Source organism: Petaurus breviceps, unplaced genomic scaffold (genome assembly GCF_028583685.1).
Source record: "Petaurus breviceps papuanus isolate PSGF00001 unplaced genomic scaffold, PetGlider_PUasm1.0 355, whole genome shotgun sequence".
Classification (NCBI taxonomy): domain Eukaryota; kingdom Metazoa; phylum Chordata; class Mammalia; order Diprotodontia; family Petauridae; genus Petaurus; species Petaurus breviceps.
Window position 1 is genome coordinate 1553698 of NW_027186289.1, and position 26256 is coordinate 1579953.

Sequence of the window (26256 nt, forward strand, 5' to 3'; positions counted from 1 at the left end):
TTTTTTATACTACTGTTATAGAAATTCTTGTTTCATTACATGTATTTAGAAAAAAATTAAAATTTTTTTTGTCAAAGAGGTGGAAATAGTTTATTTCAGTGGCCTTTGGATTCACATAATCTAATCACCATTGGAAACCTATGATGGGCTATAAGGAATACTATTATGGGCCAAATAGACAGTTTGTGTAAGGTGTGCTTAATATCCAATATGATCAAAGTGCTGTTTCATGACAATTTATAGGATACATGTCAAAGTGTCTGAACTGAATGCCAAAGTGTGTTAAGAAAAGAAAAAGAACAAAACCCCAGGAGTCACCCCAAAGGAGGAGAGGTTGCACATTAAACAGTTTCAAGAGGTAAAAAGATAAAATGAGGCAAGAAGAGGTGAAATAGAGCAATTGTCACATGGAAATCAGGTTTATTTGTATTACATGAGAGTGAGGGCAGGTGGAGTGGGAACCTTATTCTCACAGGATTAACAGAAGAGGAACTAGAATATCTAAGTAAACTTATTTCAGGAAAAGAAATTAAGCAGGCCAGAAATGAATTTCTTGAAAAAAAAAAAAGCACCAGAAGTAGACAGAATAGAAAGGGAATGTTACCAAACATTAAAAATCAGCGAATTCCAATATTAAGTCAAAGATTTGGAAAAATAAGCATAGAAGGGGTACTACAAACTCCTTTTATGAAACAAATATAATATTGATACTTACACCAGGAAGAATAAAAAAGAGAAGGAAAATAATGGACCAATTTCATGAATGAATATGGATGCAAAAATACTGAATAAAATACTCACTAGGGAATAACCACAATATTTTACAAAGATTATACATTGAGCCCCATTTGGATTTATTCAGGAAATGGAGGGATGCTTGAGCTTACAGAAAATTATTTACATAACTAATTATTATCAAGAGAAAGTAACAAAAAGAATCTTATGATTATATCAATAGCTGAAAATAGGATTTTGATCAACTACAACATTTATTTCTATTAAAAATCCTTGTCAATACAGGTATTAATAGAGATCCCCTTAAATTTATTTTTAAAAATTACCTAAACACATCAGCAAGCATTATGTGTATTGGGGATAATCTAGAACCTTCCCTATGAGATCAAGTGTCAAACAAGGATGCCCACTGGCACCTATGCTATTCAGTGTTGTATTGGAAATACTCCCAATAGCAATAAGAGAAGAAATAGAAGTAATCAGAATAGGGAATGAGGGATTCAAACTCACTCTTTTCAATAGATGATATGATGATATACTCGGACAATCTAAAAGACTCAAAAAGTTTGTTAAAGCAGTTAATAATTTTAGGAAAGCAGCTGGGTATAATTTAAACTCATAGAAATCATCAACATTCCTATATATCACCAACAAAGCCATTCAGGAAGCATAAAAAGAGACACCACATTTAATATAACTCTAGACAGTATACAATTCCTGGGAGTACAGCTGCAGAAACAAACCCAGGGACTGGTGGGCCCTCTAGAGTTTTCATTATTTCTTTTATTAGGTTTTGCATTTCTCCATCATTTTCATTCAGCTAGTTTGGATTTTTACAAGTATTCTGGCCCACATGAGTAAATGAGGTGTTCTACAACAAATTTATGAAAGTTCCTCACTTCTTTTCTGCTGTAATGCTGCAAACCATGTGTAGGCTCAGTTTTCTCTCCAAATTAGTAGCAAACTGTTCTCCCATGAAGAATCACTCTAATACATTGACATTAAGTCTGGGAGCCATCTTGCCTTGTGGCAGCTGCTTTTGCTGACTGTAAATGTTTAGCTTGGAGGGAATGAGTCTCTGATGAGTCCAGCCTTCTGGGGTGTACACCTCCTTTGTCACTCTCACTGCCTGTCTCTTCTCCTTACAATGACACAGTCTATTGCATGTCAGTGTTTGCTGAGAGTACACAAAGTTTTGTTGAATTTAGATTGGTGATGAGGTCACAAGCCATATAAGTCTCAAGGAACTATTGCTATTGCATATACTTCTATCTGTATATCTTTTGGTGTATATTTCTTTGATTGTTTCTTTTCTTCAGATGTAGAGACCAGTTTCGAAGTAAAGAAGGTGACTACAAATTGTGGGATTTTTCTGGAAAAACATGACCTGCAAAGATTCATGAGTCTCTGGAACTTCAAGTTGAGAGAAATCCATGACTCTAATATCAAGTTAGATAAAAATCCAAAGAGCGACTATGAATTTGATCAAATTAGAAAGAGATTCAGACAGTCTTCTATCCTAAATCGCTGTAAGCAAATGGCCTCAGGGAATAACAGAATTCTGGAGAGTGAATTTAGCAAATGCATTATTGAACATGTAAAGCTTTTTCTGTCCCAAGAGCAGGCTCCTGAAATGCAAATGTATCGAGGTAATCAATGGGAAATGGCCTGGAACTGGAGTTCAGACTTCATTAGACCTCAGAAAAGTGATTTTGGAGAAATGCTTTCTGCAAGTAATAAAGGTGGAAAGGTCTTGAGTCAGAACTCTGAGCTCATTAATCATCAGCAACTTCCCATTAGAAAGGAGTCTGATGAATATAATGAATGGGAAGCAACCTTATCCCATTACTCATCTCCTCCCTGCCAGGCTAGAACTCACCCTGAGAAGAAAAGATATGCCTCTTCTCAGTGTGGAAAAGCCTTTGGTTGGAAGTCAGATCTTGATAGACCTCAGAGGATCAACCCTAGGGAGAAGTTTTGTGACTATCATGAGTGTGGGAAGACTTTTGGCCACAGATCACTCATTACTGGTCCTCAGGGAATCCACACTGAAGAGAATTCTTATGAATGTAATCAATGTGGAAAGAACTTAAGAAAGACCCTTAATCTTACTGTACATCATAGAATCCATAGTGCAGAGAAACCTTGTGAATGTAAACAATATGGAAAGGCTTTTACAAACAGGGGCAGTGTTGCTGTTCATCAGAAAATCCACAGTGGAGTGAGACCTTTTGAATGTATTCAATGTGAAAAGACTTTCACACAGAGGTCTACTCTTGCTGTACATCAGAGAATCCACACTGGAGAGAAACTTTATGAATGTGATCAATGTGGAAAGGCTTTCACAACAAGGCAGAGACTTGCTGCCCATCAGAGAATCCACACTGGAGAGAAACTTTATGAATGTGATCAATGTGGAAAGGCTTTCACACAGAGGTGCCATCTTTCTACCCATCAGAAAATCCACACTGGAGAGAAACCTTATGAATGTGATCAATGTGGAAAGACTTTCACACAGAGGTGCCATCTTGCTGCCCATCAGAGAATTCACACTGGAGAGAAGCCATATGAGTGTAATCATTGTGGAAAGAGTTTTACACAGAGGTACCATCTTGCTACACATCAAAGGATTCACACTGGAGAAAAACCTTATGAATGTAAACAGTGTGGAAACACTTTTAGAACAAGTCAGAGTCTTGCTGCCCATCAGAGAATCCACAGTGGAGAGAAACCTTTTGAATGTCATCAATGTGGAAAGGCTTTCACACAGAGCTCCAGTCTTGCTGGCCATCAGAGAATCCACACTGAAGAGAAACCTTATGAGTGTAATCAGTGTGGAAAGACTTTCAGAAAGAGCTCCTATCTTGCTGTCCATCAGAGAATCCACACTGGAGAGAAACCTTTTGAATGTAATCAATGTGGAAAGGCTTTCTCATTCAGGGGCAATCTTGCTGCACATCAGAGAATCCACACTGGAGAGAAACCCTATGAATGTAATCATTGTGGAAAAACTTTCACACAGAGGTACCATCTTGCTGCCCATCAGACAATCCATACTGGAAAGAAACCTTTTGAATGTAATCAGTGTGGAAAGGATTTTGCACAGAGATTCATTCTTGCTGCACATCAGATAATTCACACTGGATAGAAGCCTTTTAATTGTAGTCATTGTGGAAAGGATCTCACACAGAAATGCATTCTTTTTTGAAATTTATTTATTTTTAGTTTACAACATTCATTTATCCAAGTTTTTGAATTCCAAATTTTCTCCCCCTCTCTTCTCCCCCCACCTCCCATAGCAACAGGCAATCTGATATAGTTTCTACATATACTGTCACATTAAACATTAGTTAAGTTGTAAAGAAGGATTAAAAGCAATGGAATAAATAAGAGGAAAAAAGAAACAAAAAAACATATTGGAATGGGTGGAGAGAGGGAGAGAGAGAGAGAGAGAGAGAGCAGGTAGTTTGCGTTAGCCTCGATTCAGACTCCGTAATTCTTGCTCTGGAGGTGGAAGCCTTTTCCATCAAGAGTCCTTTGGAGCTGTCTTATAACCTTGCATTGCTGAGAGGAGCCCAGTCTATCAAGGTTAGTCATCAGAGATGCAATGGATATCTACTTCTGTACAATGTTCTCAATGTTCTGCTCTCCTCACTCAGCATCAGTTTATATGTCTCTCCAGGGTATTATATAGTCCCTTGGCTCCTCAAGTCTTATAGTACAATATTATTCCACTACATTCATATACTACTTTGTAGTATGCTACTACTAATTGGTTTAGCTTTCAATAATGCATTCTTGCTGCACATCAGAGAATCTATACAGGTAAGAAACCTTAAGGATGTAGTCAATGTGGGAATACTTTTACGTGATCCTCCATTCTTGCTACTCACCAGAAAATCCACACTGGATAGCAACCTTTCAAATATAATCAATGTGGAAAGTCTTTTACACTGAGCTACCATCTTGCTTTACATCACAGCATTCACACTGGGGAGAAAACCAAGAATTTAATTATTGTGGAAAGTCTTTCCCACAGAATTCCAGAATTGTTATACTTCAAAAAATTGATGATGAAGACAATTCTTCTGAATGTAATCAATGTGGAGTGATTTCCCACTGAGCTCAGATTTTGCTAAACATCAGAGAATCCCCACTGGAGACAAACCTTTGAGTGTCATGAATGTGGCAGAGCTTTTAGTTATCACTCTTAACATATGAACAAGAGCTTCCACACTTGGGAGAAACCTTATGAATATAGTGAAGGTGGTGATGCCTTCAGGCAGCAATCATCTTCTATTACCCGTCTCTGAATTCTTATGAAATAGACATCTGATCATAGTCATGGATATGAAAAGGCATTCTGATGGAGTTCAGAGCATCTCCAGCTTTAGAGAAACCATTCTGAGGAGCAGGTCCCTAAGGTCTCAGTGTGGGAAGACTTTGAGCTAGAGATCATCCCTTACTTTCAATCAGAGAATTCACTGTGGAAAGAAATCTCACACATATGCGCATGGGGGCCATGCTTTTATCTAGAGGAGGGTGATGAGTAGACTTTCTTGTTCCTATTTATGCCTGAATAAAGGCAATGGATGTGGGAAGGACTTCCCCTAGAGCTCCTACCTGACTGTACTTTGGAGCAATTATGCTGGAGACAAAGCTTTGGGATCTAATTACCAAGGGAAGGCCTCCTGCTGCAGCACAGACCCCACTAGACCTCCCAACAAAAGAGACCTTATTAATCATCCCCAAAGTCCGTACTCTGCATAAAACTGGAGTTTATATATATACGGAGTTTTCACTGAAATCTCAGTGTTTGTCATCCCTTCTCAATATTTCCTGATGTTCAAAGACTTCATTTCTTCATCCATTCCCCCATCAATTGGCACTCACTTTGTTTGCTCTTGATTGCTGGCAGAAATATTCCTTCTTCAAATGTTTTGGCACCTTTTGGACATTAATTTCTGTAATGCTTTCTTTTTTTTCAAATGCTTTATTAACTTCTGATTTACATCATTTCCGCCAGATTTTGAGTTACAAATTTTCTCCCTGTTTTTCCCCTACCCACCGCCCCAAAATAGCAGTCCCACAGGATATCCCCTCCTCCAATCTGCTCTCTCCCATATTTTCTCCCATACCCCTTTGGACTTTTCCAGTGGATCTCTATGCCCCAGTGCCTGTATATCTTATTTCCCAATTACATGTAAAATAGTATTAATAATATATATTTGAATATTTGATTTTAAAACTTTGAATTCCAGATTCATTCCCTTCCTCCCTTGTCACCCACCCTTACTGGGAAGAGCAGTTCAGTATAGGTTGTACATGTGTGGCTAATGCATAACAATAACATTATATATATATATATATGTATATATATATACACACACACACATATAGATGTAAAAGACTGACTATATTTCCCTCCCTCCTATCCCACCTCCCACTTGTTCTATTCTCTACTTTGATCCCATCCCTTTTCAAAAGTGGGCGCTTCCAACTTCCCTCCCCCCCAGCCTGCCCTCCCTTCCATCATCCCCCCTCTCATCCCCTTCCCCCCCTACTCTCCTGGAGGGTGAGATACCCTATTTAGTGAGTATTTCATTCCCTCCTCAAGCCAAATTCAATGGGAATAATGTTTTTTTGCCTTTCTTTCCCTTTTGCCTTCCTATTGTTCCCTTCCATTGTAACCATTTTCCCTTGCCTCTTCTATATGAGATAGTTTACCCCATTCTGTCTGGCATAGGATGAGTTCAACATGAAGGGATTATATCTAAGAAATAAAATTAAGAGGTGAGAGAGGAATTTTTGGGAGAAGGAGAAAGGAAAAGATAGATCAGGGTAAATTATCTCCGATAAAAGAGGCAAGAAAGAACTGTTAGAATGGAGGGGAATGGACAGGAATGGGCAGGAAGATGAAAGGGAATGGGACAACCTTATTGTCATTGAATTTGGCTTAAGGTGGGAATAACATACACACTCAATTGAGTATCTTACCCTACAGGAAAATAGGGGGGAAGGGGATAAGAGGGGGGAGGATAGAAGGGAGGGCAGATTGGGGAAAAGGGTAGTTAGAAGCAAACATTTTTGAAAAGGGATAGGGTCAAAGGAGAAAATAGAATAATTGGAGGGGGGTGGGATAGGATGGTGTAATGTAACACCAAGGAAAGGCAACTTCCCAAGGTTCAGAATACCAGCATAGGCGCTCTCCATTTTATTCAGTGACAAACCAAGAACAGAGAAGGTCAAAACATGACATCATTCAAAATACAGCATTTACTAAGGGTGATTAAATAATCTCCAAGTACTACCCCACCCCAGGACCTTCCAATCATTCAATCAATTACAAAGTCTCTGTTCTAAATACTTCTCCACCCCTAGGCTGTACCTTCATTTAGTCCACCACAAAGCCCCTCTTCTCAAATGGAGATTAGTTTCCAAACATGTAAAGTACCTTCATTTGTTCAATCACAGAGCACAAAAAGGTCAAAAGTTCCCCACCCCTGGATCACAGTTGAATCTACCCCAGAGTTACATCAAGTTTAAGCACAGCACTTAATACCCAAATGGAGGTCTTTTCTTCATCTTGACAGGAGGCAAGTTCTCAGCAATCTTAGTTCCTGGGGAGACAAGGCTTAGCAAGGCCACAAGATACATTGCCAGTCCCTTCATTAATTCATCCTCTGTCTGTAGAACAGTCCTAGAACCCCTGAAAACATCAGTAAAACCCTCTCCCAGTATTTCTGTAAACATGCAACAAGAAAATCCTTCTTCAGGGCTTCTGAACCAACAGAAAGGTTCCCAGACCCCTGCAACAACAGCACTGTCCTTCACCAGTGGACAGTATTCACTCTCTGTCTGCAGGACAGTCTCAGTAGCTCTGAACCAACAGAAAGGTTCCCAGACCCCTGCAACAACAGCACTGTCCTTCACCAGTGGACAGTATTCACTCTTTGTCTGCAGGACCGTCTCAGAGCTTCTTAGCCAACAGCCAGGTTCCAGGACTTCTTCAACAAAAGGACTGTCTTTCACCAGTGGGCAAATCTGGCAAAACAACATCAAAACAGCCAGACAAAGTACCAGCAAAACAGCCATGTCTCCTCAGTCCTTGGCAGCTCAGGGGGCAGGTCTCAAAAGTCCAGGGCAATTCAAAGTGGCCCCCAGCAATTCTATCAGTCTCTCTCTCTGCCTCCATGAGGTGCTGCTTCCAAAAAGTTCTTCTGCCTCTCTCTTGTCTCTCTAAATCTATGTCACCAGCTCCTCCCAGTTCAGGACTCTCTTTTCACATCAACAAGTCCATCCCACAGGTGGGATCAACAAGCTCTGGGTTTTAACACAATCAGTTTGAAAACCAAGCTAATACAGGGGAATCTTTAATTGCCATTACTATCACAGATGGGGGGGAAATATAGTTAGTCTTTCACAATATAACTACTACAGAAATGTTTTGCATAACTACACATATACAACCTATATTGAATTGCTTATCTTCCCAGTGGGGCTGGGTGATGAAGGAAGAAGGGGAAAAATCTGGAACTCATAGTTTTAAAAACAAATGTTTAAAAAAAAATTTTTTTACAGGCAACTGGGAAATAAGATATACAGGCACTGGGGTATAGAAATCCATCTTGCCCTACTAGAAAGTTGGGGGGAAGGATGGGGGAGGATATAAGAGAGAGCAGATTGGGGGAAGGTGTATTCAGTAGGTTTGCTATTTTGGGGTGGGGAGTGGGGGAGAAAAATTTTTAACTCAAAATCTGGTGGAAATGAATGTTGAAAACTAAAAATAAATAAATAAATTGGAAAAAAAATTTGGAAAAAACACTGACCTGGAAAATAGATCCAGGAGAGATAAGTCAATAGACTAACTGTCCAGTTGCATGTCATAGTCTGGACAACAGAACATTTAGGGGGACGGAGCCAAAATGGCAGAACAAAAGCAGCAATTTTCTGAATTCTCACTCCAACCACCCCTAATACCTGTAAAATATGATGCTAAACAAATTTAAAGCTACAGAACCCATGAAGTGATACAGAGAAACAAATCTCCCTTCTGAAGGCAACCTGGCAAGCTAACAAGAAGGGTCTCTCTCACAGGGCTGGGAGCTGAGTACAGTCCCCCGTGAACCCTGTAGGCTCAGCGATGGGATGGCCCCAACCATTGGCCAAGCTGGCCAGAGCAGACTTCAGGAGAGTGATTCCCTGGCAGCTGTGGGGGTTTCCTGACTTTGCAACCCATAAATGCCAAAGAGAAAGTGAAAGATCAGTGGGGAACTCTGTTGAAACTGGGGGATGGAAGAGTGTGGTTCAGCCCTGCCCCAGGGGCAAGAGGCAGGGAAATCCTTCATTTCAACATTGCAATCTTTGTGCATTCCACTGAGGCCATAACATTACAGGAGGAGACCTAGCTAGAATCCCATACTCCCTTCAGAGCTGTAAAGGTTGAACACAGTTACACAGACTCATAATCTCACACATTCCCTAAGGAAACAAGTGTATCTGTAAACTGAGTCTGGTTACATAGTGTACTAAAGTTAGCAGGAGGGAGAGGATTTACTTTGTAGCCAAGAGTCAGAGACACTTGAGAGTCTTCCTCTAATTTCTTTCCTAAGGAATGTTCAAGGCTCTCAGCCAGTGTACAGTTTCCATGGGACAGGTTTTGGTCAGGTGAGGTTAATGTTGACCCAAAGTGGCTGAGCAATGAAAGATGGAACCAGTTCCTCTAACATTTAACAGCACCTACTGTGTGCTGTGCACACTGCTAAGAGCTTTACCCTTATCACGTCCTTGGATCCTCACAACAAACCTGAGAGCTGGGTGCCATTATCTGCATTCTGTAGCTGGGGAAACTGAGGCAAACCTTTGCTTCCTTTGCCAGAAGAGACAGGGTCCATGCTCAGGATTGTCAGTGTCAGGCAGCACAAGATGCAGCCGACATGTCCATGGCAGCGACCCCCATCCTTGGGAGGTAATGGACACATGGGTCCTTCAGGTTCAGAGGTCACCTAGGCATGTATTTATGTGCATGTGTATGGGGGTGTGTGTGTGTGTGCGTGTGTATGTGAATGTGCATGTGTGTGTGCTTATGTGTGTCATGGACAGCCTTCACCTCTTATCATTATTCTATAACTGGGGAAACTGAGGTGAAAAGAGGTGAAATGACTTGCACAGGGTAACCTTGAGTGTCTGAGACCAGATTTGAACTCGGATCTTCCCGGTTCCAGGCCCCAATTCTGGGCCCTGAGTCATCAGATTCCGCTGACTGAGGATGGTTTTCCCTACTTGGGGGGGTCCCCCTGCTCCCCTAAAGGCAAAGAGTCATTGTAGGCTTTTCCCAAAGGCCCAGAACTGCTACTGTGCTTTCCCACAAGTCAGCTGTTGACCTGTGCCCCAGGACATGCTAGGAATATCCTAGTGCCCATGTCCAGCTTCCCCAAGGGAGGGGAGACCTGAGGGAGGAGTCAGTGTGCAGGGGCGTTCCCGTCTCTCAGCTCCCCTGGAGGCCCTCTTCCTCCTCCCAAACATGAGGGGAACCCAGCTCTGGTTAGTGTGGCAGCTTCCCAGTGTGGGTCTGTGCATGCATGTGCAAGAGGGGGTGTGACAAGAGGCAGGGGTGGTGAGTGTGTCTGAATTGTGAGTGCTTGTGATTGTGTGTGTGTGTGGGGGGGGCTGAGGCTTCCATGTATAACAGGGGAGCACCTGGGTTGCGAAGAGGGCTAGGGGAGCCCCCTGTTTGTCAGGGGCTTTTCACTTGCTTCCCCCAGGTGCTCTTGGGGCAAGGGGGAGCAGCCCCCAGCCCTCCTTTCTGGTAACAGGGGAGGGGGAATAGCCCCCAGGCCCTCCCTATTCCTGATATCAGAGGAGGGAGAGCAGTCCCCAGCCCCGCATCCTGGCATCAGGGGGTGTCACCATCCTACAGCCACACATGTGTCCTGGCTCTGTGATGATGCCGTTTGCCTCAGTTTCCTCATCTGTGTAATGGGGGTGACAGCATCCCCTCCCTCTCCCTCCCAAGGTGGTGGGAGGATCCAGTGAGATCACAAAGCTCTTAGCACTGTGACTGCATACAGTAGGTACTCTATAAATGCTATCGCTCCTTGTCAATGACCCCCTCATTTCGTTGGAGGAAGAGTGATGCCATATGAAGGAATGGGGGTGGGGGCCCTCCAAGGGGGCGGGTCTGGCTCCCTGAAGGGGGGTGGGGGAGGGGCTCCTGGGAAAGAGTCAGGAGGCTCGTCACTGTCCAGCATCTGGTCCTTCCTGGTCCTGAGCAGCCCTGCCCAGCTCCTCCCTGGGCCTCACCCTCCTCTGACCTCCTTGGGTCTCAGGCAGCATTTCTGTATCCCTTATTCAGGAGGAAAGGAACCGCTCCTACCTGGCATTTTTGTGCCCTGTGGGTGTACCTCCGGCCTTACAAGTCTCCCGTCCCTGATTCCCAACAGAAACCCCGTGAGGCAGGTGCCACTCAGCGTGGTGTGCCCACATCAGAGAAGTGCTGTGCTCCGGGAGCAAAGCAGAACTGAGACAGCTGAAAGGAAATGCAGGATGGGCAAACTTAGAGCATCCAGCCCAATGTTGACAGGGACTATTGGTGCCCGACCTGTGGGAGAGCGTCCCGAGCTCCTGCTGGTCTGGTCAGCCAGTCAGAGGCACTGAAACTGGACTCCAGCACAGTGATGTCACTTTGGTCCTCTTCCAGGACCAAGGACAGCAACCAACCAAGCAATGCGGTGCCTCCTGTGTGCTGGGCATGGTACTTAGGGGTCCTGCACAAGGAAGCAAACACAGGGTCTGCCCACAAAGCTCTCACAGACTATGAGGGGAGAAGACACGCTCACAGTGATGTACAGACAAGCCATAGACAGGTCACGAGGCTATAATAAAGAGAGGGAAGGCTCTAGAATGAAGGGGAGCCAGAAACAGAGGGTGGGCTTTTGGATGAGACTTGAAGGAGCCCAGGAGGCCTCAGTGAGGAGCAGAGAATTCCAGCCATTCTGGAGAGCCAGAGAAAATGGCCAGAGCCTGGCCTATGAAGGAGGCCAGTGTCATTGGACCAGAGCAGGTGGGAGGAAATAAGGTGGAAGAAGGCTGCAGAAGTAAGTGGTGCCTGGGCCATGGTGGCTTTTAAAGGAAAATAAAAAGCAAGATACTCTGTTGGGACAGTCTGGGTAGTCAGTAGTAATAAGCGTTTGTTAAGGCCCTTCTGTGTGCCATGCACTGTGCTAAGGCCTGGAGATTCACACAAAAAAGAATGAAGTCTCGTCTTGTCCCCGTGGAGTTTACACTTTCATAGGGAAAGACAGCACAGCAAAGGAAATGACTGGGGGCAAAAGACACTGGGACAGGGTAGTGCAGCCAGGTGCAAATGAGGAGATGTGTGAGCTGCCCCTCTCCTTATGTGGAGGGCTGGAAGTACCTGAGCTCAGCCCATGGTGGGGAAGAGAGACTGGGAGGGAGGGGAGGGAAAGAGACATGGAAGAGCTTCTGATAAGAGCCACTTAGGGATTCCAGAGATGATTTTTAAAATTATTTACTTTTAGTTTAGAACACTAGAGTTCCGCAAGTTTTGGAGTTTCCAATTTTTCCACCCTTCCTTCCCCCACCCCCTACCCCCACCCCATGGCAGCAGGCAATCTGATCCGGGTTCTACAAATACCTTCACATTAAACATTAGTCAAGTTGTAAAGACGAATTGTAAATGATGGAATGAACAAGGAAGAAGTGAGAGAGACAGACAGAGAGACAAAGACAGAGAGAGAGAGAGAGAGACAGAGACAGAGACAGAGACAGAGACAGAGAGACAGAGACACAGAGAGAGAGAGAGACAGAGAGACACAGAGAGAGAGAGACAGAGAGAGACAGACAGACAGAGACAGACAGAGAGAGAGAGACAGAGAGAGAGAGACAGAGACAGAGACAGAGAGACAGAGACAGAGAGAGAGAGACAGACAGACAGACAGAGAGACACAGAGAGAGACAAGAGACAGAGAGCGCACACAAGTAGATTGCTTCCATTTGCATTCAGACTCTGTAGTCCTTTCTCTGGATATGGATGTCCCTTTCCACTGTGAGGCTTTGGGAGCTGTCTCATCACCTTCTGCTGCTGAGAGGAGCCCAGTCTATCAAAGTCAGTCATCACACATACATTGTGTCTGTAATTGTGTACTGTGTTCTCCTGGTTCTGCTCTCCTCACTCAGCATCAGTTTATATGTCTTTCCAGGTTATTGTGAAATTCATCTGCTCATTTCTTATAGCACAGCAGTATTCCATTACATTCATATACCACAACTTGTTCTGCCATTCCCCAACTGATGGGCATCCCCTTGATTTTCAATTCTTTGTCACCACAAAAAGGCTGCTATAAATATATTTGTAAATACAGGTCCTTTTCCCACTTGTATAATTTCTTTGGGATAAAAGTGATATTGCTGATTACCACAAGATATTACTAATACAAGGAAAATTATTCATGTAATTGATTATGTCAATAAGAATAGTAACAAAAACATATGATTATATTAAGAGGTGTACAAAAAATATGAAAAGACACAAGACTTGTTTCTATTAAAAATACTGGAAAGTAAAAGTAGAAATGATTTTTTCCTTAAACTGATTGTTAAAATGTGCCTAAAACCATCAGTAAGCATTATTTATAATGTAGGTAAGGTAGAAACCTTCCCAGAAAAAACAAGTGTTCAGCTAGTATGCCCAATATCATTTAATATTGTATTGGAAATCCTAGCAATAGCAATAAGAGAAGCAAAAGAAATTGAAGGAATCAGAATAGAGAATGTGGTAATAAAACTTAACTTTTTGGGGGGCAGATGATATGGTTATATGCTTAAGAAAAGTCAAAAGACTCAACTACAAAGTTCATTAAAGCAGTTGATAATTTTATCAAACCATCAGGACATAAATTAAACCCACATAAATCAACAGGATTCCTTTATATTACCAACACATCCCTAGAAGAAGCGTTAATAAGAGATGCCCAATTAAAAATAACTCTAGACAGTATAAGACTCATGGGAGTACAGCTGCCAAAACAAACCCAGGAAGTACATGAACATAAAAAAACCTATTTTAGAAATAAAGTCAGATTTAAATAATTAAATAAATATGCATTGTTCATCAGTAGGAAGCACAGATATAATAAAAAGGACACTTTTACCTAAACTAATATATAGGTTCAATGGCATCCCAATTAAATTACCAGGAAATTATTTTACTGAGCTAGGGAAAATAACAAAATTTATTTGGAAGGCCAAAAGGTTAAGAATATCAAAGCAACCAATGGAAAACAAGGGTAAGGCAAGTAGATTTAGCAGTAGCAGATCTTAAACTCTCTTATAAGGTAATAATTATCAAAACCATCTGGTACTGGCTAAGAAATTGAAAGGTTAATCAATGGAGCAGAGTAGACATGCTATTTAGAATAGCAAACTAATATCATTACCTTACATTTGACAAGTGTAAAGGCTCAGGGTTTGGGGATCAGAATTCATTGTCTGGTAAAAATTGGAAAGAAGTATGGCAGAAATTGGCCATAGACCAATATCTTACACCATTTAACAAAATGATGTCAAAATGGATACATGATCTAGATATAAAGAGAGGTTTCTACAAGAAAATTTGAAGGACAATTGAATGGAACATATTACTTACCATACTTATGAATAGGATACAATTTATGAATAAACTTGAGATAGAAAGCAGAGTGATGTGTAAGATGGACACTTTTGATTACATTGGATGAAAAAAAGATCTTGTACAAATACAAGGAATGTAGCCAAGATCCAGAAAGAAAGCAGCAAATTCAATTTTAAAAATTTATAGATAGTTTCTCAGATATCTCAAATATACAAAGATTTTTGTAAACTCAATGATAATACAAGTCATTCCCCAATTGATAAATGGTCAAAGGATATCAACCAACAATTTTCAGATGATCAAATTAGAGCTATATATAGACATATAAAAACATGCTCTAAGTCACTACTGACTAGGAAACGTAAATTAAAAGAACTCTAAGGTACCAATTCATACCTGTCAGATTGGCTATCATGACAGAAAAGGAAAATGATAAATGCTGGAGAAGATGTGGGCAAATTGGAATGCTAATGTATTGTTGGGGGAGTTGGGAACTGAACCAACCAGTCTGCAGGGCAATTTTGAACTATACCCAAAGGGTTAAACACTGTAAATACCCTTGGATCCAGCAATACCACCGCTATGTCTGTATTTCAAAAATATCATAAAAGAGGGAAAAGGAACTTGTGTGAGATGAAAAAATTTAGAGTCTGAGTCTGAGATCAGAAAAGGTCTTTATACTTTCTCATGAGAAAGGGCACTGCCCCTGTTGCTCAAAGGGCGTCTGCCAGAGAGTTCAAAATGTGGCAGCTTCTCTTGTCCTGGTCTTCACTGCACCCCAACACCTGTCCTATCTCAACATTGGCTGGTAAGGCAAACTCACAATCTTTCATGTGTCAACTAATTGGCACAAAGCAGTTTCAGTTCTTCATTATGCATTTCTTTTCACCAAATTTGGAAGTGCCCAATCAGAAGTAGACTAGCATGATATTCTTTCAAATTACCTCATTTCAGGGAAATCATGAGTTACTCACGAGACTGAACTGGCTTACAAAGTATGGAGGAGAGATGGGAATGGGGGTGGCTAGGTGGCACAGTGAATAGAGCACTGGCCCTGAAGTCAGGAGGACCTGAGTTCAAATTCGGCCTCAGACACTTAACAAACTTACTAGCCTTGTGACTTTTGGCAAGTCACTTAACCCCAATTGCCCTCCAAAAAAAAAAGAAGAGATGGGAATGTAACAGGGAGTTAAAAAGGAGGAAACTTCACTGTGAGTCATCTCTCACAATCTCTATGTACAAAAATATTTATGGCAGCTCTCTTTGTAGTGGCAAAGAATGGGAAATTGAAGGGATGCCCATCAATTGGCCAATGGTGGAACCAATTCTGGTAGATAAATGTCATGGAATACTCTTGTGCTGTAAGAAATGATGTGCAGGCAGATTTCAGAAAAACTTAACAAGACTTACATGAACTGATGCTGAGTGAAGTGAGCAGAACTGGGAGAATATCGTAGCACAGTCACAACACCATTGGATAATGATCAACTATGACAGACAATTTGAAAAGATTCATGATGGACAATGCTAACCACATCCAGAGAAAGAACGATGGAATTTGAATACAAATAGAAGTATACTATCTTTGCTGTTTTTTGTTTTTTTATTTCTCATTGTTTTTCCCTTTTGGTCTGATTCTTCTTTCATAACATGACTAATGTGAAATTATGTTTAATATGATTGTACATGTATAATAACATATATCAAATTGCTTGCTCTATTGGGGAAGGGAGAGGAGAAAGAGGGAAAGAGAAAAATTAGGAACTCAAAATCTTACAAAAATGAATGCTGAAAACTATCTTTACTTGAAATTGGAAAAAATAGAATATTATTAAGCAAAAAAAAATAAAAGGAGTACATCTGTGAAGTTTTATTGCCTTTAGATTGGTGAGGAGAAGGTCATGAGCTGCATAAATCTTCAGTAACCATTGCTATCTCAAATATTTATGTATGTATATCAATTTCTCCATATATTTGTCTTTTTTTCAGATATAGAGATTAGGTGAGAAGTAAATGAGATAAGCAGAAAGCTGGGAATTTTTGTGGAAGAATGTGACCTGCAAAAATTCATGAGTGATGGTGTCTGGGACTTCAAGTTGAGAGAAATCCATGATTCTGTCAAAGTAGATAAAAATCCAAAGAATACCTGTGAATTTGATGAAATTGGAAAAAAAATTCACACAGGCTTCAATTTTCAATCATTGTAAGAAAATGCCCTCAAAGAATTACTTTCTTTGGGATACTGAATGTAGCAAATGCTTTATTGAATAGGTGAGCTTTTTCAGACCTATGAGAAGGCTCCAGAAATGCAAATGTTTCCAGGTAGTCCATGGGAAATGGCCTTGAGCTGGAGTTCAGATCTCATTAGACATCAGAAAAGTGATACTGAAGAAATGCTTTCTGTAAGTAATAAAGGTGGGAAGAATGCTAAGCTCATTACTCATCTGCAAATTCCCATTAGTAAGGAACCTGATGAATATGAAACAACCTCATGCCTTCACTCCTTTACCAATCTAGATTTCAGCCTGGGATGAAAAGATCTGCCTGTCCTCAGTGTGGGAAGGCCTTTGGCCGGAACTCAGATCTTGATAGACTTTAGAAGATTCACACTGCGGAGAAGACTTATGAATGTCCTGAATGGGGAAAGGCTTTCTGTCACATCACTCCTTACTGGCCAGCAGAGGTTCCACACTAGAGAGAAACCTTTTGAAAATAGTCAATATTGAAAGGCTTTCACACAGAGCTCCAGGCCTGTTGCACATCAGAGAATTCACACTGGAGTGAAGTTTTTGAATGTAATCAATGTGGAAAGGCTTTCACAATGGGGAAGAATTTTGGTGTACATCAGAAAATCCAGAGGGGAAAGAGAGCCCTTTTGAATGTAATCAATGTGGAAAAACTTTTAGATACAGATCCCATCTTGTTAGACATCAGAAGATCCATACTGGAGAGAAACCTTTTGAATGTACTTAATGTGGTAAGCCTTTCAGATTCAGCTCCAGTCTAGCTAGACATCAGAGAATCCACATTGCAGACAAACCTTTTGAATGTAATCAGAGCAGAAAGGCTTTTATAAAGAAATACACTCTTGCTTTATATCAGAGAATACACAATAGAGAAACCTTTTGAATGTAATCAGTGTGGAAAGGCTTTCACAAAGAACTCTAAATCTGTTAGATATCAGAGAATCCACACTGGAAAAAGCCCTTTTGCATGTAATCAATGTGGAAAGACTTTTGGACAAAGTTCCCAACTTACTAGGCATCTGAGAAGTCATGCTGTGGAGAAAATTTTTTATTGTGATGAATGTGAAAAGGTTTTTTTAATGACAAAGAATCTTGTTGCACATCAGAGAATCCACACTGAAGAGAAACCTTTTGCATGTAATCAGTGTGGAAAGGTTTTACAAAGAACTCTGAAATTGCTAGCCGTCAAAGAACCCACACTAAATGCCCAGAATGAGGAGAAACCTTTGAATGTAATTAATATGGAATAATTTCTCACCAAGCTTCAGTCTTGCTAAACATCAGAGAATGCATGCTGGACTGCTAGGAATGTGGTAGATTTAGTTACCACCCTTCTTCAGAGAAACTCTAGAAATATAATCAAGGTGATCCTTCAAGCAACAATTACCCATTTCCCATGTCTGAATTCATGTGAGATACAAATCTGATCTGATCATTTTCATGAATAAGCAAAGGCATTCAAATAAGAGTTCAGAACTTCTTCAGTGTTAGAGAAACCATTCTGAGGATCAGTTCCAGTTCCTTATGAACTCAGTGTGGGAAGGCTTTCAGCTAGAGATCATCTCTTGCTTTCTACCAGAGGCTTCATTGTGGAGAGAAGACTCTCAAACGTCTTCTTGGGGGATGTGCTTTTCTCTGGAGAAGGGTGGTCAGTAGACACCCTAATTCTTCCAGGAATGAAGGTGGATAAAAGCTCCTCCTCTAGAGCTCATACTTGTCTGTACTTTGGAGAAAGCAGACTGGTGGCAAAGCTTTGGGATCTAATTCCCAAGGGAAGTCCTGCTGCAGCACAGACATCATCAGACTTCCCAAAAGAAGAGACCTCATTAAACATCCCAAATTCCATCCTGTGCATAATACCCTTAATGTGTGATGATTTTTCTCTGAAAAAATCACTTGTCAGCACTCCTCAATATTTGCTGGCGTTCATAGAGCATGATTTCTTCAGCCATTCCCCAATTAATTGGTACTCACTTTTTCCGTTGTTTAAATACACCAAAATTCCTTGTGTAAATGTTTTGGTTTATTGTTGGATGTTAATTTTAAAATGATTTTTTAACCTGCTTTGTGGCACGGTGGATGAGGTGTGCTTGAAACCACAAGCCTGAACTCCATTTCAGTCTCTGGCACTTATTAGCTGTCTGTCCCTGTCATGTCATGTCACTTAATCCTGCCTGAGTTTCCCCATCTGCAGAATGGGAACAAGAAGGGGATCTAGTGTACTACTGTACCTTGACTAATGAGAGCAGGACCCAAGTATCATTTTAGAATGGACCCTTTATTAAAAAGGCCATGTGGCAATAGCCTCGATATGGGGCAGAACCTCAGCTTATAAAGGGGGCCTTATGTAAGCAGTGATTGGTCAGTACACACCTGGAAACTCCCTCCCCTGACCCAGAAGCCCGCCCACTTGTATGCAGGTGAGCTGACTGGAAAGGGCGGAGACCCAGTGGGAGAGGGCGGAGCTGACCTGGCAGTCTGCTCACTTCCTTGGGGGAGGGGGGTTGTGGGCAAAACCAGGCACCACACTAGCTCTTAGACCTGAGGTGCAGATTAAATAAAAGAGTATTTGTGAAACGCTTCACAAGCTTAAAATAGCTATGGAAATCCTGGTTATTCTTACCAAAGTTGGTTGGCTAAAACACTCGGACAGTTCAGTCTAATTTCTTTTAACTCGCATTGATATTGCGGAGTAGAGGAAGCCGTTGCTTCTAAAGGCCAGGGCACAGGGTTTAGAATCAGGGAGACCTAGAGTTCCAGTCCTGACTCTGATGCTCCCTAGCTCTAAGTCTGGGCAAGGAACAACCCCTCTGCGCTTCACTCTGCTCATCTCTAAAATGAGGAGGTTGGAGGCAGTGGCTTTGATGGGCCCTTCCAAGTCTAACTCTTGTCTTCCCATCAAATGCACAATTTTGGGGCGGCTAGGAAGTGCAGTGAATAGAGCACAAGCCTGGGAGTCAGGAGGATGTGAATTCAAATTTGGCCTCAGACTCTTAACACTTGCTAGCCGTGTGATCTTGGGCAAGTCACTTAGCCCCAAATTGATCTGTCTTCCCCCCTACAAAAAGCAAAAAAAAAAAAGCAGATTTCTCTGTCTCCTTCCTGTAGCCTCTTCCTATATTCCACAAGGAGGCCTTGCAGGCCCAAATCTGCAACTATACCAGACTCCTGAGAAATAAAAGAGTTTGAGAAGTTGCCAAGATTAACCATGTCATGTAGAAAAGAAGCCGAGGAGAGTAACCTTGTGTTCAGCTATTCCAAAGACCTCCCTTCCACTGCCCTTGTTTAATAAGCTCTGCAAATTGTTGGATACAGTGCAAAGGAGTCTGGCAGAAAATAGATAGGGTTCCCAATGTAGACCAAGATTAACTCGTGATGAATACCTGACTTAGAAAAAGTCACTGCAAAGGAGTGAGAGGAACCTTGAGGAAAATCCAGTATTGGGTGGTAGAAGAGCTGATCTCCACACTCACAAAAAACGGAAGGGGGCAATTTGCATCCCAGTGATGTGCACTCTCAGTGCACAATGTGTTTCCCTCACAGAGGCCTCATGTGGAAAGTCTATGAAGACCAGATACTGGGTTTCTACAAGCATAAAAGAAAGTCTACAATAGATGTGATCCAAAGCTAGGAACAACCAATTTTGAAAAGAAGAAATGCCAGTTACCAATGATTATAAGAAAAAACTCTACATCTACAATCACTAAGCCAAATTACTAATAATGAGAAAGATTTTCAGCTGGGTAAAGGTGGTAAGAAAATGAGCATCAGAAATATTGCAATTGGAATTGTTGCCTCTAATTATGTACTTGCCACAAGGGCTTTGTATTATTTTTTCTTTTTTTCCTGTCACAGAGGGGAGATCACTGGAGGAGGAAGTAAATACAACTTTTTTTTTTTTTTTGCTTTTTGGAGGGCAATTTGGGTTAAGTGACTTGCCCAAGGTCATGCTCCTAGTTTTTTTCGTGTGTGTTAAGTGTCTGAGGCCAGATCCGAACCCAGGTCCTCCTGACTCCAGGGCCAGTGCTCTATTCACTGCACCACCTAGCCACCCCAAATGCAACCTTTTTGAAGAAGCCTGAACAAAAATGGTCCAAATCAATCATTAGTTAACTGAAAATTAAATCAGGTCTCAGGCTCCACTTAACCCCCATCCAAGTGAAAAAAAAGAAAAGAAAAGATATTCAAAGTGTAGGAAGAGAAAACAGATACATCAGTTTCCTGATAAAACTGTTTTATCAACTCCCCTAAATCACAAAATCATTGACTCAGTGACGCCACTAGAGGGCGTGTACCTTTCAAAACTGGAAAGAAACCCAAGTGTACAAAGGATACTGAGACCAGCTCCTTTTGGTATGTCCAAGACCTAGAAAGTAAGAGGTGATGTCCTACAATTAATGAGGCAAAAACGGAACAAATCCTGGTGTGTGAATGTTATGGATCAACAACATGCCATGGAACCCAGGCGATTTCAGTGAAACCTGGAACCGTCGGACGGGCCAATGCAGACTCCACGATACAGCATGGTGAAGGCCAACAATGTGGGAAGAAGTCCCACTTATCATGGTAATGACTAACCAGTATATCAGAGAAGTATTGAGATTTGTGCAACCTGCCTCCTCACCTGGGTGTGATGGATAGAAGATGTGGAATAAAAAGCGCATGAGAGAGATGGGCAGTGTGGGAATTTGGGTTCCTTAGCTAGGTGCTTTCGGTACAAATATTTCAGTGCTTGGGTTTTTTTTCTTCCAGTTTTGGGTAGGAGAGGATGACAGTGTGCTAGTAAAAGCATTGTTCTGCCCCTGATCCTCCACACCCCCAAATAATAAGGAGGGAAATCACTGTAATAACACATGCAATAAATAGAAGGAAGGCCAGAAGGAAGGCTTTAAACAGATTATTTTGAATTCATTATTACTTAAACAGAAATTCAAGCTAACCACATTTGTTTCATCCTCTTTTACTATTTTGTGGTGAATATAAAATGTTAATTTTATTTCACGTTTGTGATTTTCAAAATTAAAAAATCAAATATCGATGGTTTCCTGATTGTCATTTCTCCAATTCTGGAGGTATGACAACAAATGATAAAAAGACTTTCACATGACTTTCTCTTTCAGTCAGTGCTTTCAAGCGTGCCTTCATATGTCATTTATGGTTGTCAGGGTTTTGGAAAAGTTCCTATCCTTCCAGCCCTCATCTGTTGGCATTGGTTCCTTGGTACACATGGATGCCAGTTCTCTCCATATCATGGACATTAATGACTTTTGGGAGTCATTTATTATGTAATATTTTATCTATTCTGCATGCTACATTTTCCTCTTCTAATTCTGTCTATATTTGTTTTATTACAACATTTAAGTTTTATGTAGTTAGAATTTTATATTTTTTTTTCTGCTGAGAGCTTAGATTAAGAATTCTCATAGCCCCAGTTGTGAAGTTACTTCAGCACTTACTTGTATTTTTAAATAAATATATTTTTCATCAGGAAAAATTTCTTGCGTCTCTCCCTCCCACTTCTAATTGAGAAAGAAGACAAAACAAAATCCCCACTGCAAATCTATATAAGGGCAACATTCCTCTATTGTCTGTTCCTAAAATGTATTCGTAGAAGTTCTATATAGTGTTGAGAAATATGTCTATTGAGCAATTCCCATTGAGGAGACACTGTAAGTCTTTTTGGTTTAGTGTCTGGGGCATCCTGGTCAGGTCTCCTTCGTTTTTCTTGTCTTTATGTAAGACAATCCAGAATTGTTAGGACTATTACAGTGGTGTTGCTGTCATGGTCCTGGCTCTGCTTACACTTCTAGTACTGCTTTCTCTATAAATGGAAATGGGAAGGCATTTGGAGCCTGGCATCTTAGCACTGCTCTTGCTTGGCTCTCTGTGGATCCTCCAGAATCATGTCTTTGCCGTGCTTATCCCTCCCCATGTTTTCATGACTGTTCCTGCTGACTCTGACAGCTAGACTGGAATCCTGCTTTCCCCTCAGAAGTAGCACACCTTTTATCAGATGATTCTTTTTCTTCTGTGTCTTTTTAAATATTTTAAATGCGTTTCACATAAACAAGACACAGGGTTTTCTTTAATGTCTCGCGCTGGCTGTTGTTTGCTTTTTTTTTTTTCACTTTCACTTAAAGCTATGCATTAGGTTTCCATCTCTCCCATCCTCTCAGGATAAACTGTTTCCTAGATTCAGATTTGTGCTTAATGCTCCCTCTTTGTTTTTCCCTCTTATCTAAGTATTTAATTCTTCCTCTTCTCCTCCCCCTCAGTTAATTGTCCAATAGAATCCCCCTTCCTGTTTTCCCCTTCACGCTATTTCCTTTTTTAATTTCATTTCCTGTGCTTTCCCTTGCACACACTCCCCTATTTCTCTCCTTTCTTTTGTCTCTCTGACTCTGCCCCCCTTTCCTCGGCCTTCCTGACCCTCACAGCGAGATCCTCCTCCTTTATTCTCCGCATATCCTAAGCCAGGAGCACTTTCCCTGTCTCTATCCCGGCTTCCCTCTTCTAAAGAGATTCTGCTGTCACCTTGGAGATGGTTCTCAGAGAGGATTCTGGGAAGGTGGCGGAGTAGGTCAGAACATTTCACGCTCCCCAGATTTTCTCCCACAAAAGGGATTAAATAGCATCTCAGGGTGGACACAGAGTTGGAAAAGCTAATTAGAGTCAGGGCCAAGCAAGTGATTTCCTCCCTGGGAGGAGTAAACAGGGCCAGGTCGGGGTCCCCATAATACCCAGGGGTGAGCCCTGGGGTGAGTGGGGCTGAGAGGTGGCCCGGGCCCAGCTACGGGGACTTTTACCCCGAGATAGTGAGGGGAGCTGGGCGTCTGAGCCCAGGAGGATCGAGGGAACCTTGGCTGACCAAGGAGTGCCAGAGCCAAGGCTGACAAGGTGTGCTGGGGAGAAGAGGGGGCCAGAGCTAGCTGTGCTGGGGGGGAACAGAGGGGGCCAGAGTCAGCTGTGCTGGGGGGGGAGGTTAGGGGGCCAGAGCCAGCTGTGCTGGGCTGAGCCGAAGGACAAGAAGGAGCCGGCACTCCCCCGGTGAGTGCAGAAGCCGGGGTTTGGGGGGTGTCACTTTGGGGAACAGGTTTTACAGGGACCTTAGTCACCAAAGGAATAAAAGTAGGAAGAGTTCAAAGTGAATTCCTTCGCAGAGAGAGAAAACCTGGCTGCAGAGTGATGACGCCGCTGACAAGTAAGTAAAAGTAGGGGTGTGTGTGTGTGTGTGTGTGTGTGTGTGTGTGCGCGCGCGTGTGCGTGTGTGTGTGTGTGTGTGTGTGTGTGAAAGTGATGAGGAAGTTGGGGGAAGACTTCCTAAGAATAGAAAGGTGTGGGAATGAATGAGGGCATGTTTGTGTGTCAGGGGCTCAGACCACAGAAGGTCTGCTGAAAAGGAGGATGTGCCTTAGAGACATGAGCATAAAACCCTGGAATTTCCAGAGAACAAAACCGTCTCCTGCCTCCTTCCAGCACAAATGGAGCCCAAGCACATGGAGAACAGTGGCCTGAAATTTGAAATCTTGGCCACTAATGCCTCCTGCGGGTTGGCATTTTTCAGCCGCACCCCTGAGTAACTCTCCCTCCACCCATATGTCATTGAGGTGAATTCACAGAGCAGTGACAGTCATGGGGAATCTGTTCATTTAAATTCAATTTTTACCCCACTTTAAAAAGTTGGGGAAATTTTTTGAGAAATGTCTGATGGCGTATGGGGTAACAGGTCTAAAAAGTAAGAAGATTTGATTTGGCTCTTTGGGGGACTCAAAGAAATAAAGACATAGTTATGGGAGCTGGGAGCATCACCAAGAATTGTTTTGAAAATGAGCCCCCTAAAAGCGTGGGAACCTTGTGGAAAAAGAAGTTAATGACTGCCACTTGTTTTTAAAAATAAAACATTGATTTGAGATAAAATTGTGCTGAGAAGCTACATTGTGATTCTAGAATATTGGGGAATTTGACCAGCCTTGGAGAGTACAGGGAGATGATGATGATGGTGATGGCCCCTTCATCCCAGGGCTGTTGGAGGAATGCAGTAATTCTAAAGTGCCTCACACTGAGCACAGGACGAATGCTGAGGCTTGTCGCTGGATTTTGGAGTAAATGACATGTCTAAGACAATAATGGGTGATTTTCTGAGGACAAGATTTTATCTTATTCAATGGATGAAATTTGATTTAAGAACTTGAGGAGTTTGGCGTCACGTTTAAAAACAAACATGATATTTTTTAGACTAATGGTTTTCTTGTGGAATTTGGGAACGATATGAGACATTAGACAATATTAGACATATTCTTAGAAATGTGAAGCCTTTTCACTGGAAGAAGATGCTTTTAAAAACACTGTTGCGTGAAATTTTTCTGAGATACTGCAGATGTGGTTAGATGGGCCCATTCCCTATTGAGTTTTTAAAATGAGTGTGATGAACATCTTTTTAAAATTGTAATAATAAAGTACCTTTTACCTTAAATTCTTCTAAGTTAATGAAAGGACTGTGATTTAAATTTTGTGATTCTGTTTGGGTAAAATTACTTTCAAATGGACTAAATTGTTGTTATTAGGCAAAAATAAGGTTAACATCTTATGAAATGGACTGCTAAAGATAGCAGGATTGTTTTAAAAACACTGCTAAATACTCAGTGGGTTCGATTTTCCTCTAAACTAGCCCCCTGAAAGGAAGAACTTCATGTTCTTATGATATATGTATAACTCTTCCATGGTGTAAGTAAGCAGGTGGTTCAAGGAATAAATGAAAATCAAAAAGGAAGCATTCTACAGTACTACAGAGAACAGGTCTCTGCAATTCTTTTTCTTTGTTTCTTGAAAGTGCCTGCTTTCATTTGACCTGGTCTTAGATGAGTGATCAAGTAAATCTCCTCCCCTCCCCCCCAAGTACTGTCACCAACCTCATAATACTCTTGGGGAGACTGTAAAGTCTTCCTTTCCATCTGTGTTGGGGGCAGGGAGGGAATTTAGGGGACCATTCACTTACCCTCTGACAATTAAAAAAAAAAGGAACAAGTATTAAGGCAGAAGATAATTTTTTCCCCAAAGGTTTAGAGGTAAAGCATCCTGCCCCATCCTCCTCTCCCTGCTCTGGATTGATCTTAAATAGCTCCTTTTTGTAGAGCAGGACAGCCTTCCTAGAGGCAAGTAACTGTAACAATGCATTATACAGTATTTGGAATGATCATTGTAAAAATGTACAATCAGAGTCCTTGGGACCAGAGTAGAACTTTGAAGATGTTTACCTCCAAGGCCTCCCCATCTCCCTCTCATTTTCTTCTCCAAAGGAGGGAAGTACTTTAAGAAGTGAGTCAAGGGATGGTCCCTTTAATTAGGAAAAAAAATCAAGCTGGGAGGGGAAGACTCTAGGGTCTTTCCAAAGAGAAATAGTTACCCTGGACCTTGACCTTCATTCTAAGCCTGGAGGGCCCAGAATACAGCCAGCCCCTGGAACTTGGGCTGGGACCTTTTGTGGTCCAAAATATGAGCTTCAGAGTTGAGTGTACTGGGTCAGAGGTTTTATGAAAGAAGACAGGAGGGGGGGAGGAGGAAAGAAGGAAGGAAGGAGGGAAGGAAGGAAGGAAGGAAGGAAGGAAGGAAGGAAGGAAGGAAGGA

General features: G+C 41.7%; 2 protein-coding genes and 2 pseudogenes across 2 annotated transcripts in view; 3 read left to right on the forward strand and 1 right to left on the reverse strand.

Moving 5' to 3' along the window:
* The window catches only part of LOC138168159 (zinc finger protein 665-like), an 8888-nt gene extending 3217 nt beyond the window's left edge, over positions 1-5671 (forward strand). Inside the window, 1 exon segment of the mRNA XM_069097199.1 lies at positions 2055-5671. Coding sequence (XP_068953300.1) covers positions 2055-3943 — 1889 coding nt within the window. The 3' untranslated portion in view covers positions 3944-5671.
* LOC138168138 (zinc finger protein 665-like) overlaps positions 1-26256 on the reverse strand; it is a 552079-nt pseudogene that overhangs the window by 305704 nt on the left and 220119 nt on the right.
* On the forward strand, positions 9672-18570 carry LOC138168198 (zinc finger protein OZF-like; annotated as a pseudogene).
* LOC138168150 (zinc finger protein 665-like) overlaps positions 22921-26256 on the forward strand; it is a 33506-nt gene continuing 30170 nt past the window's right edge. The window contains exon 1 of the mRNA XM_069097191.1: positions 22921-23833. The gene's annotated coding sequence lies outside the window, so the exon portion shown is untranslated. The remainder of the gene's footprint in view (positions 23834-26256) is intronic.